We start from the raw sequence: 13,037 nt of genomic DNA, 5'->3' as shown, positions 1-13,037 counted from the left end.
TTGCATCCGTTGAATGGCGGCGGTTTTGCTGATAATGTTCGACGGTCTGACAGGTAATTATCGTGCAGTAGGCCACGCTTTACGTGTGTTACATTTTAGAGGTGGAAAAGCTCGTATGATAACCCCCCGTTCCAGTGGTTTGTTTTGTTGATTATTTGTATGCGTGTGTACGTGCTCGTTTCCAGTTTGATGTAATGTTCGAGGGGTGTTGTTGCTAGGATAACCTCAAAAACAAACACGCTGCGGTTGCAGATCGGTAAAAACTCTCCCGGGCAAAGTTTTAAATCATGATAATATTGTTGATATCAGATTCATCTCCAAACGAATGGTGTATGTGTGCACAAAGCCAATAAGCCAAAAAAAAAACCAAACACACCCGTTACTGGTGTGGGGCCGTTTTTATGCTAACGAAATTAAATAGCCCCAGATCGAGCAAAATCACAGACACCAAACCACACTAATGGAATGTCCCTATCGATGGTGTGCGTCTTCCAATTACGACATTCTGACACTGCTGCTGCTGGATCTTGCTGATAACAGCAGCATCTGGGTTTGGGTGTCAAGCAAAAAAAAAAGTGGCTCCAACCCTACCAGGCACCAATTTCCATTCCGAAATGCGGACGACCCCCGATTCTGCATGATCTCATAAAACACATCACGCGTCGCGCACATGCCGTCTAGCCGGTCTTTGGTTCTCCACCGACGGGGTTTTGGGTTGGTTTTGTTTGCTGCTTGCGAAAAACCGAAACCCTTCCGATAGGATCGCGTATGGGACCGTTACAACCCATGGCTCTATCGGCAGCCACCATCGGTTTGGTTTCGTACCGAGGGCTCCTTTTTCCCGATAGCCGGCGTAAGCGAACAGATGAAGTGGAGGAAAAAAGTGCCACCGGAAAAGTTCTTTGAAGGCCGCCGGAGCTGGGGCAGCGTTTTCTGGTTCTCGTTTCTCGCCCTAGCGCTGGCCTTGGGCTGGATGTCTCCAATTTCGGCTTATCCCTTTGACGATGGGGCGATGAGCGTTTTGTCAGTAAATTTTTCGGTCGCCTCGGCCGGTTTCCGCACCGTGCCCAGGGTGATGATCGGTATCGGTATGGCGTCGATTTGTTCGTTTCGAAAATATGATAATGACATTGGCCCGGTTTTTCGCCAGCCAGCGGGGTGGCTTTATTTCGCTTTTTGTTTTGCGGTGTCGTTTTATTTGCCCCCTTTTCGTGCGTTTTGGGACGAAGGCGGTACAGGGTGGTTTCCTTTTCGTGGCACGCCCGAAATTGGAATCGATGACGGTGCGGAACGGAAATTCGGAAAATCGTCGGCTGCTTTTTCTTCTTCTTTTCCACTCGGTTTGTGTGTTTCGCGAGATGATATTCTAAACCACCGGCGTTTTTTCGTATCGTGTTTTAGCACAACGGGCGCGTGTGTGTGCGGGAGTCGTTTTTCTTACATTTGTTTGTGACGAAAATGGACGGGTAAGTTTAAAAGATTGAATATTGCCGTCTAGCGAATCGTCAACCGGCGTGCCCACCATCACCTCGGTGGGTTTGATCCTTTCACCGAACTGATGAACCGGTTTAGAATAACAAAGAGTTGCCATTTTTCTCGTGGGAGGGAAATCGACGCACTTTTTGCAAAACGTATCGATGTCGGAGAAAAAAGGATACTACTTTCGGGATTTTTTTTATACCGGTGTTTCTAGAAAGCAATACCAGGCCGGAAGGAAGTCTTTTGAATGCCCTGTAGAACCACACCGCCAGCTTACCTCGTTGTCGATTTCGATCACCTCCTCAGGCAGACAGTCGGAAAAATCTGGCACCAGCCATTCCGGTCGGCCAAAATCCCGCTGCTCACAAATCCGGCTCGCCAGACCAGTTCCTCGTCGAGGACAATCGGCTAGGACGGCTGGGCCACTCGCACTCGCTGGCCAGTTCACGCCATAGTCGGTGCTCCGTGGGCAAAGCGTGACCGTGCCCGGTTCCACGACCGTGACGTGTACGCTGCGAGACACCGGTGCCACCGAGTTGGACACGATACACGTGAAAACGACCGATTTCTGGAAGGAAAAAAAAAAGCACACATTCACGTTACCCGATGTCGGAGAACTTTCATCCTATCGCCCGGTCTTACCTGCAAGTTGGTCACTTTAAGGATGCTCCCGTCTGGGTAAAGGTCCTCCCAGAGTTCAGCGGCCGGATCCGACTGGAACAGGGCACCGTTTCGCGTCCAGCTGTACCCAACCGTACCGTACCGACGGTCGGCTTCCTGTGACAGACAGCGGATGAGTAGCGAGTCCCCTCGGAACAGCGTCACGCTTGGTGGATCAACGCGCAACTGTGGCACCTCAAGGATCTGCACCTTCGCCGATCGGCACTGTTGGATGCCCATGTCGGAAACCTATCGGGGCACCCCGAGGCACGAGAAGAAGCTAATGAGTAACGGGATGGGGAATCGATTTTCTGCGCACCAAGAAACCGTTCGGGAAAATGTTCTTGCCTTTCCCCGGGCACGTGTGTGGGTTTTTGCTTTGGTTTGTTTTCGCAGTATCTCGTTTCATCGCGAGCGTGTGTTTTCCGTGTGCGACCAGCGCAAGTCCTACGGATCATTAAACCGGAGAAGGAACCAGCAGCCTTCGAGGAGGTTCGGTTTCAATATCCGCCGGAAACGATACCGTCAACGAGCTTGTCAAGCGATAGGAAATAAATGTGCATTTAATGGTTGCCATTGTGGTGGGTCGTCGGAGTTCGTTTTTTGTTTGCCTTGCTCCTTGCTTCATGTGTGTGTGTGTTCGTGCGGAAGCCCCCGGGAGCCCGTTGTTTTGTGTGGTGCGTTTTGTTTTTTAGCCAAACATCGTTTGCTCGGCCCGGCATGGAGTCGTTTATTTTTAGGACAATGATTTATCTTCTCGATAACGATTTGCAGACGGTCTGGAGTAGCTAGCGATGCTAACTGACAAGGCCAGCTGCCAGCTGGAGCAACCGGCACTGCAATTTAGTGAGTGTTTTCATCGACAATTTTCTTCCATTGTGGAATCCTTGCACGAGATGATCAATGGGGGTGACTTTTGTTTCTGCTTGCTTAGGGAATAATTCGTCCGCGTGCCCCGATCGTTAAGCTCTTGTTCAAAATAACGCGTAAAATAAGCACGAAACGGGTTTTCTGAAAGAAGCCCTCCTTTCAAGTAGCAATGCAGATGAATGCATCTTAAGCATCGAGCATTCCAAGTGTTCTCACCTTCGGTCGAGTGCGACTTGAAAGCACCCTTTCCCGGTGGTGGGATCGATTGGCACGAATGGCGCTTTGCTTTTTGTTCACTCGAAACCATGCATGGAGAGCCAAAAAGACGCTCTTTTTAACATCCTGCAATCTCAATCGGGTTGCAGAATGGCAAGCAGCATAGCAACTCCAGCAAGTGCTCTGGTTCCGAAGCACTTCGCCAACTGCAGCACCGAAACGAGCACTCTCGAAATGGCGTTCGTGACAGTGCGGGGCAGAAAGCGAGGAGGAAATTGTTGAATTAAATTAAGTGGAATTGATTCCACGCGCTGGTAAATTGTGTGTAATTTATTACCACAGTGTGCTGGATTTTTTTTTGCTAGCTCCCACTTCTTTCAGCTTTTGTTTCAGCGCACATTGCATTGCTTAATTCGGAAAGCGTTACAATGTCCTGCCAGTAGAACAACGGTATGAAAGGATTCGCAGGGCAGAGGTTTGCGATAAAAGCACACACATAAAAGCACACCGAACGCTAGCCGTTCCGTTGAACCGAAAGCGGGTGCAAGCAGACACGTGAAATGGAATTGATTTCCGGTTAATAGAATTGAGCCGTGATTTGATGTGTGGCTGCAATCGGTTGCGTTTGACCTACTGAAAGGAGGGAGTGCTTTATTTTATGGGGAGCGATTGGTGTAAAATTTTACAAACAATGTTAAACAACGTAAACAAGCGTTCGAGAACAAGTTTATGGGAATTGGTGTGCTTAAAATCGATCGTTGAGCGGTGTTATCATCACTAGCAATCCCGTTGGTTGGTTGCAGACATGCAGCTAAATGAATGAGAAGAATAATATTAATATCCTTGCGTCACGATGGCTGCATTATTGCGCCCGGTGCATCACCGTGAGTGAACCGTGCTCGCAGAAACGCTCGAATGGGATTAGAACCCCATCCCTACAGTAAAATAATGTTTCGTTGTCTTCCCTGCGTTCCGTTGCACGCGAATTTGCATAAAAATGTAATTAAGAACGAAAATAACGAGCCACCCGAGGGGACGGTTGCTGATGCGAGGCAAAAGCATGACTGTGGGGGTGCGTTTCCGTGATCGAATAAAAGCTTTCAGCCTGCGCCGGTTCGGGCTGTTTCCGGGTCGCTTGATGGTTTGAACAGCAAAAGGAAAGAAGCAGAAAAAAAAAGACGAGCCACGGATCCGTTGAGCAGGATAATGTTTTGTTGCCTGCCGTGTACACTTCGTGCCGTGTTTCCGTGGCTCTGAAAGCGCGTATCTGTGAGGGAGAACCTCTCCGAGCATGGCTTTCATCGAAAGGATGCTTTTTTTATTCTTTCCATCCTCTCAAACACAGCGAATGTGTTCGGATCGGTTGATTGACTGAAGCGGACCCGGTGGAAGGAAAGCTGTCGTTTTCTTTTTCCGCGCCCAAAGCCGTTGGGCTCTTTGGCCGCCAGTGAACTCGAGCTTTATGCAGAAATTATGCCCCGACTATCGGCCACACCGACATGCTGCGTCAGTCGCTGTGACCTTCGCAAGTTGGGCGTGGAAAATATCGTTCCATCGTCACTTGGTGGCCAGTGAAAAGTAACGTAAGCGCGCGATGTTCTAATTTTTAATTATCACAAGCTGCATAATTAAAGGTGGCCCGGTTAGAGGGCGGTGTCCGGGTGGGGGAAGAACCCCTCCTGGGTGGATTTGACAGCTGGATGTAAATTCGCTCGCTGCACCCACACCAACTCCCACGATCAGGTCTCTGCCATTCGCGCACACAAAAGTGAAACTATTTTACGCAATCTTTGCTCATTATTCGCACTTCATTTTCTTCGACCTACTCGTGGAGGTGGGGTCTCATGGTGCCCATGACAGGGTCAGACCTTGGCAAGATAAGGTATCTGAGCGGCCCGGTGTCCGGACGTTGGTTCTTCCAATGGATGCCAGTGAAAAGCGCCGTCGGTAGCGAAATTACTTTCGCGCGCGCGTAGCATACAGAAGAACGAAGAAAAAAAACAAAGAAAAACCACAGATTTTCTTCGACCAGCTGGGTAGGCCTCTTCCCATTGTTCGCTTTGCTGGAGGGTTATTTTATTTCACTTTACCCACCCACTCTCTAACCCCACCGATTCGCAAGGAAAATCCACCACGGAACTGCCGCCCAGATGAGAAGCGACCCGAACTTCCCGTTCTGGGTTTGGGCGTTTCTGGTTTCGTTTTTTGTGTGTGTGTGTTAGCTGTGTGCGATTTAAATTGTAAATTCACCACAATGTGGCGACGGAAAATGAATATTACAAAAAGAAACCCCCCTGCCGGGCGGTCGGACGGTGTGGCACGTGCCGGAAAGGGCTGAAAATGTCACCCCGAAGGCGCTTTTACGATCGCGGAAAGAATGGAATCCGTTCCTGCAGGGGAGTTTATTTTTGATACTTTCTCACTTTCCGGCGACAGGACAGGACGGTCCGTCCCTTCGTTAGACAAAAGTTTGCGGCACCCGGAACGCTTTTCTTCGCTTGGAAATATTATAATTTAAGGTGGCACTAATTATTCGCCCATCCGGCTGCGCGCAATCTGCACCTGGGGATGAGCGGCAACTAATTTGGTGACAGCTTTCTTCTTTCGCCTCCCGGGAAAAGGGAGGAACTTTTTTGATGGCACATTTCGCCGAAACGAATCGTGAGCTTTTTATGCCGGCATAGGGACGTTATTTCGCCTTCTGTAAACCCAGTACACTGGCCACGCATGAGCTAGTTCATTTCGGTGAAGCACGAATCACGCACATTTGATCTACTCTCGAGTAGATGCTTTCGCTCGAACGATGAATTAGCAAGAATTCAGTATTAGCCGGGCACTTGGAATACTTTCTCGGCACTCGAACCCTCCGCGGTACTTTAGAATTTGCACCATTTACACCAGACATCCACGAGCGCGCCCGTTTGTAGCCGTTTACCGAAGTGAAATGATACTTTCTGCGGAATTTTGCGCTGGGGAAATATTTAATGTACAACAAGACTGCTCGGTGGTTTGGGAAATTCGTGGCACTTGTGTCACCACACACAGCGCACCGTTTCAGTAGAGTAAGTGAACCGATGGCACAAGACGATTGACTTTCGGTGGAATTTCGGTACGTAGCCACGGGAATGATTGTTTGATTTCGTGGAAATCTTTCACGCCAAGTGTTCAACAGACGCTGACAAAGGTGGCCATTGTCTTAAGGTGTTTCTGAAACCGTTCACCGTCGGAAAAGTGCCCGTTCGTTGGAAAGCTCCGATTTCCATCCAATCATTGGTTGATCCAATTTTAAGCTCACCTTCGTGGCGGTCGACTCACTCACATAGTAGGCCGATTTTCAGCTTCCCACGCTGCTGGTCCCATCGTGAACGATTTGCGCTTCATTACGGGTCATTTTGAATGAGTGTACGTGTGTGAAGGGAGGGGTGACTTAGTTTCTTTTGCTTCTAGTGGGACCTACCTGGCAGGTGTAAATGCCTTCGTCAAGCCGGTTCGCCCGGTTGATGCCGAGCAGGGCCGTATAGTGATCCTTCGAGTCCAGCGGCAGCAGGCGGATCCACATGTTCCTGCATTAATAATGACGATCCGACGACACGAAAGCCGACCCATCGTTGAACCCGACGGCATGTCCGAGCCGGAGGATACGGTGATAGAATGAAAGCAAGATAGTGAGAGCGAAAAAAAAATCACCCCCCAAAGGAAGGAAACTCGTTAGATCTCGTCGGTGGTATTCTCGGTTGGGCGGTGTAGGGTGGACCTAGTTTCGGAAGAAATAACATCATCGAGTGGGATCTCGAGGGCGCAGGATGAGACCGGTACAGGCGTTGTCCCTTCGTCGATGAAGGTTACGGCTGCGGGATGATGTGTTTACCATATCAAAGGTCCCACAGGCTTGGACAGGCTGGTGACGCGAGCCACTCGAAGGGCGGGTAATCCGAAAGTTTCCACAACCACAACGAATGGGCTGTGTTGGAAAAGCTGGCGTCCTGGTCGTCGCTGGCGTCGTGAATCTCGGCCCCGAGAATCCCTACGCTGCACCGGAAGGCTCTACCGACAGGGGTCGTCCTCCATCCGGTATTAGTTTTTCTCCAGCCCGAGAGGCTTTTGAGAACTAATTTCGGTCGGCCTTCCTGAGATCCCACTCCGACATGATGGATGGGGTTTTTGGGTGGGACGCAGCCGCATTGATCGTTGTCTCTTACCACCCACTGCCACGTTAACCTACCTTGTTGCTTTGGTCACGTTCACGAAGTAACCGTTCTTGTACCACCGGAAGGACATCGTTGATGAGCCCTGAGCCACGCAGGACAGTATGAACTCGGTGTTCTCCCGGATCGGGCCCTTTTGATTGATGACCACCGACTGCGAGGTGATGAGCGAGCGAGCGAGAAAGAGCAACAAAAAAAACGTGTGAGATAGAAAGAGAGACGGTGAGGAAAAGATCCTGAAAATGCTGAACCCCGGGGGCTCGCCGGATGTGAAGTGTATAATTTTGCTGGCGAGCGAGACAACGTCGTTAATGGCCCGAGGATGAGTGGAGAGGACGGGGATCGGAGGTTGGGCCACATTTTTGGGCCGAGACACACAAATTTGTATATATTAGCCCGGCGGGCGATTTAGCTTGTTGACACGCGAGCGGCCAAGTATGGGCGCTTCAAATCTGTGCATAAGTTCGGCTCTCAAATGGCAGGACCGAGCGGAAGGAGGTGGCAGTCCAGGCAGATAGGTGGTTGATCGATTTATCTTTCGCGTGCTGTGAAAAGCCCATAAATTGGATGCTTCAATCAATCCGGCGATTGTGCCCCCTGGCCGGAAATTGGGCGCGACTGGGAAATGGAATATCTGGAATTTTTACTGTGGTGGGAGATGTCTTTCCGGGTTGTAATTATGATTTTGATTATAATTAGCAGCCGGCAAGCTGTTGAATTTATGTTTTAAGTTTCTATTTAATGTAAGGCTATGAAATCTATACTTATGTAGCATAATTTCCACCATTTTGTGGAAATAAAGTCAATTTTGTTTTGTGTTATCAGCTGTCAAAACGGCTGACAGTTCAAGGAGTAAATTTTCAAACAAGCATTCTTCATGCAATTAATAGCAGAAAGCTGTGCGGGGAATCTAATATTATCACAATATTCTATTAAGTCACTTCGGAGAAAGCCGCTAGAGCGCTTCAGCAACACCGAGGACGGAAAAATAGCCAAAAACCTCAGAGCCCCGTGCGAAGGGGCAACCCGATAATGAACCTTAAATAAGATGTCGATCGTGGGCTTTTGTTTGGGTATCAAAACCGCCGATCCGCCATTGATGGAAATTCATCCTAACCGGTCAAAGCATTTTCCGAACCTCGGCACCCCGTTGGCGAAGGCGTGTTGGAATATTTCCCGAATTACCTAGCCTGCGCGTTGCCGAGGTTGGAAAAAGGCCGAAATTCACTCAACACTGGCGCTATACCTTGGAATCCTATAATAAGCCGCCACCATCGCAGAAGAGCTGCTTGTTCACCGGGCAGCTATTCAACGTTTAGCCACCATGGCCAATGTCGCCCTTTAGGCCTTCCACGAATAAGACACGAACCGCAGGCCTCGTCAGGGAAAATACCGTGGTCGAGAAAACATTTCCGTTCCTCACCAAACGCAAACATCGTTCCGGCGACCTGAGCGGCCCGTGATCGTTGGGCCAAGCGGCTATAAAAATACACATTTCCCAGCACACACAATGGCGCCCGGCGCACACTCACCTGCAGCATTAAGCCCACGTCCTGGCGGAAAGCAAGCTTCGTACCGGGCGCGAGGCTCACATTTCCGATCCGACCACGTTCCGTCATCCGTTCCATTGCTTCCCGCACCCGGCTGGAGTCGATTTTGGGTCCGAAAAATTGAAACATTACCTCACCGGTGGTCACCGGTGGTGTTGCCGTTGCCGTCGTGGGGCTGACCTTCACAACTGTTGCACCACCGTCGCTGGGTGGGCTCGCGGCGTTTATCCTGCGGATTAGGGAAAGGTGGTCACTATGTAGCGGGTGGATGTTTTTTATTTCTTTCATTCACTGTTGATTCGCTGTCGCACCCCGAGAGAAGAGAAAACATTACAGGAAACGAAAACAAGACCTGCTGCTGTCGGGAATGCGCGGAATAATCGGACCCGGGGTCAAGAGGACGTCTTCTTGAGGGATTTCCCAGGCCCGTATCAGGGTAAAAGAGATTAGCACGCGGCACCTTTACCACGGGGGAGGCTAATTTGGGGGCGTTGGCGGCGGGTACGGTTACCTTGGTAATTATCGTCGGATTGCTGTAATTAAGCGACGGAGGTGTTTTCTATTCTTTTTGCTCTTCTCGAGCCGTTTCCCTGTGGGAATGTTAAAGCCATCTTTGAGACGACACCGGGGCAAGGTATTTAGAGAGTTTAAAGTTCAGAATTCTGGGAGATCGAGGTACGTGGTTTCTTTGTCGATGTTGCTTGCAACTCACCTGGTGGAAAATACTTCTAGGTCGTTAATTTTAGATAGATTGAAATTCCTCAGAAAGCGATTGATCTGGAAAGAGATGCGAGAGGGTGGAATTTATCATCAATTTTCAACACCTGCTGCAGCGCTAGATCCTGGCGGGATGAGCAAAAAAAAGAAGCCTATGTGAGTCGAAACAAAGACGAATTAATTCACGATTATGGCGAAAACGAAACGTGACTGCCTTTCTTCGAAAGCCTGGACAATCTTCAATCATTTGTTCTCGTCAGGGGGTTTTCCGAACGGGAAAGTCAGCTTGAAAGGGTCTCCTCACGTCCGTCACGTTTTGCTTTCGGGTTATCATTTAAAGATTTGAGCTCGAGAGAAGCGAAATCTCTCAATCCTGGGATGATTTGATGCCTTTAGGAAGTGTTGAAAATGTTTACTTCGAAAAACACCATCCTTCGCATGATTTATGGCCCAAATGAGCAAGAGTGAACGCAACAAACCGAACAGCTCGTAAATGAAACTTGCACAATGGTCACCGAAGGGCACCGGAAAAGGGATACCATAATCCGGTAGACAACGGCCAACATAAAAAAATGCCCGCTTTTGACATGCCTTAAACGCTACAAAATGACAATTCCAATTACCCGTTGCAACAGCCCGTGGCCTAACGCACGCGGTTCATCATCGTCCGAGTGCTTGCACACGACCGAATCCTCCGAACGTCCTCGACCGTCGTTCCACAATAGACCCGCGTTGTGGAACACGACGACGCTCGTGAGTAACCCGCGGGAAAGCGGAACGCGATGAAAGAGCGCTTTTCCGACCCTACCCCATTTGTGTTGGTGGAAAACGAGCACGGGACCAACAACACACAGACGAACCGGGCAAACTCTTTCATGTGCGCAGCGCATGGCTTGCGTTTGACGTGATCTAGAAAATTAATTAGCATATTCGTTTAATTATCAAATGCAAAAAGCCGGCACTAGCCCTCTCGCGGTACGTATGTGTGTATGGGCACGTGTGTGTGTGTGTGTGTGTGTGTGTGTGAGTAGGCTACCGGCTTTTCCCGTGGTTGTTGTCGTTGTTTCTTCTTTCCATAACCTCATCCGCTTTGGGGGTGGCTCGGAGATGAGAACTCGGGCTGATTTTGCCGTCCCATCGTCGAGCGAAGGTAGGCCTTCATTATGGAGGCTGGCCACCCGACGCCATGGACCGGTTTTCGCACGGCAAATACTTCAATTAGCGACCGCGGAAGTACCGCGTCCGTAACAAACAAACCAGACGGCGGCGTGATGGAGTTCTTCTTTCGGTGTTTTTTTTGTTGTTCTTTTTTCTTTCACTCCATTCCACCCTCAGGATCGGTCCATGCCGGGATGCGGGGGGTTTCTAAGCCGCACCCGAAACGAGCGGGAAGCCAAATTAAGGTAAATAAAGCCGAACTGCATCAAACGCGTTGGCCACAGCATCCCTCCCCGGGGTGGAAAAGCTTAAATACTGTCGAAGAGTCGCTTTTTTTGCGCCTACTTCGTTCGCATTTTAGGTGGAAAAACCGTCACCCGTTGCACTGTGGAATAGGAAAAGTAGGCGTCGTTTTGGAATCGCGGCTATTTTTGTGAATAGTCGGGGAAAGCACTTCAATGGGACATTGAATTTCGTTACCAACCCTTACGGAAGAGCCAATGTAAAGCTTCAAATTGAATAGGTTTCGGTGATGGTGTCTAGACGACCTCTAGTCTCGACTGTGAAGGTGTGGCTTTGTTTTTATAGTCCGTTTTGTTTTGGTAGCGAGAAAATTCAACTTTCCGCTTCTAAAACGAGAGGTGTCACGTGGAAATGTGTTTTTGATAGCTGTTGCAAAACCTGAGCGAACTGTTTCGAATCGCACTGACGTCATAGAGCTGTGGAGAAGTATTTAAAGCATTGGTAGGAGTGGCGCAACAGATCGAACTACCCTGAGGCGAGCTGATGTAAATATCAAAAACGAAGCTGTCTCCAGCAGTACATCCCTGCAGGCACCGATTGCGTCGTGGAACGTTGAGTTTTTCGCCCTGTTTTAACTACCTTTTAGCGAGGTCTTCACCGGTTTCTCGATGGTACAAACGATTCACAATCCTGTCCCGTGGAAGGACCTCACTCGGATACCCTTTATCGGATCAATGCTACGCCCTGCGAAGAGAAGCTTTGTTGTGCTCAGCCGACTTAGGGCCAGACCTCCCTAGGGGCCCCCGGCGCTCTCAAGAAAGGACACGTTTGATGTGCGCCTCTGGACTAACAAGCCCGCTCTCGGCAAACATGTGCTGCCTATCGTTCACCCACCCAATTGCCCTGTTGCGAAACCCAGGGAGGATTGTTTTCGCAAACAGCATCGTAGGACGGTTGGCCCTTCGGTGTGTTTTTCTCATGCCATTCGACGCGCGCACTGGAACCGACTGGAAAAACAAGGTGCATTTCTTCACCACACTCGGACCGGGTGTGCTAATTACTTACGGCTCGCATTGGCGGTGTGCTCGGTGGATTAATTAGCCGCTCGAGATGTCGGATGAAGGCGCAACATTTCGGAGCGATTTTCCTGCACACAGCGGTTGAGCCAGGGAAAGGCCAGGCAGTTGGTTGGCTATCGTGCGCCCGGCGTGACAAGTGAACTTCTGACTTCCGTCTTGTAGTGGCGCACTTTCGAACGACGTTCCGAAGCACAGAAAGTGCTTTGCTGCGGAGTTTTCTTGTTCGCTTTCCGTGCACTGTTTCGTGCTTTTTAACACGTGGTCGGTGGCGTCCTGAAGGAGGAGTTCGTTTCACGCTAATCGGTGTGCGGAGCCGTTTGGTTGAAATCATCCCACTGACGGGATCAAAAGAAAACCCCCTTTTCGAGGGCAGCGTTTCGGGAGCTCTTGTGTACTTTCCTCCTGGTGGGTGGGTGGCGTGGAGTTGAACAACTTCATCTTTTCGGTGGGTGGGACGGAAATGTTGCGCAAATCGCAACCCCTAGCACCGGGGTGTGCTGGAAAACATCACGGTGGAAAATTAACCCGACCCGAACCGGTGCGGCCAACTTTTCCGGCCGAAGTTTCCGGTTCGCTTTTCGGTGCGGAAAAAGGAAAATCCCCTAGGGGTACGGTCTGCTGATGTGTGAAATGATGGTGGCCCGATTTTCGGCTGGGTGGGCTTTTTTTTCCACTCTCCGATGCCGCGGAGAAAGTTGAGCCGGGCGTGTGAAAAGCGCTCGCGAATTAATTGTTCCCTTTGATGTGCATTTTGTTTTTCGTGGCAAGGGAAATAATTCAATTGTGGCTCGCGTTTTGTAGGCGTGGGAAATAAACGGCGTCTGTTCGCTAGAGAGATATAAGGGAAGATGGATTTTTTT

At 49.9% G+C, this 13,037-nt stretch overlaps 1 protein-coding gene across 1 annotated transcript in view; it reads right to left on the bottom strand.

Moving 5' to 3' along the window:
• The window catches only part of LOC128722730 (uncharacterized), a 93,947-nt gene that overhangs the window by 36,373 nt on the left and 44,537 nt on the right, over positions 1-13,037 (bottom strand). The window contains exons 6-11 of the mRNA XM_053816409.1: positions 9,693-9,757; positions 8,963-9,209; positions 7,448-7,584; positions 6,683-6,788; positions 2,122-2,388; positions 1,757-2,047 (exon numbers count right to left, since the gene is read on the bottom strand). Coding sequence (XP_053672384.1) covers positions 1,757-2,047; positions 2,122-2,388; positions 6,683-6,788; positions 7,448-7,584; positions 8,963-9,209; positions 9,693-9,757 — 1,113 coding nt within the window. The remainder of the gene's footprint in view (positions 1-1,756; positions 2,048-2,121; positions 2,389-6,682; positions 6,789-7,447; positions 7,585-8,962; positions 9,210-9,692; positions 9,758-13,037) is intronic.

The sequence above is a fragment of the Anopheles nili genome, chromosome 3 (genome assembly GCF_943737925.1).
Source record: "Anopheles nili chromosome 3, idAnoNiliSN_F5_01, whole genome shotgun sequence".
Classification (NCBI taxonomy): domain Eukaryota; kingdom Metazoa; phylum Arthropoda; class Insecta; order Diptera; family Culicidae; genus Anopheles; species Anopheles nili.
This window is presented reverse-complemented; position numbering and strand designations above follow the sequence as displayed.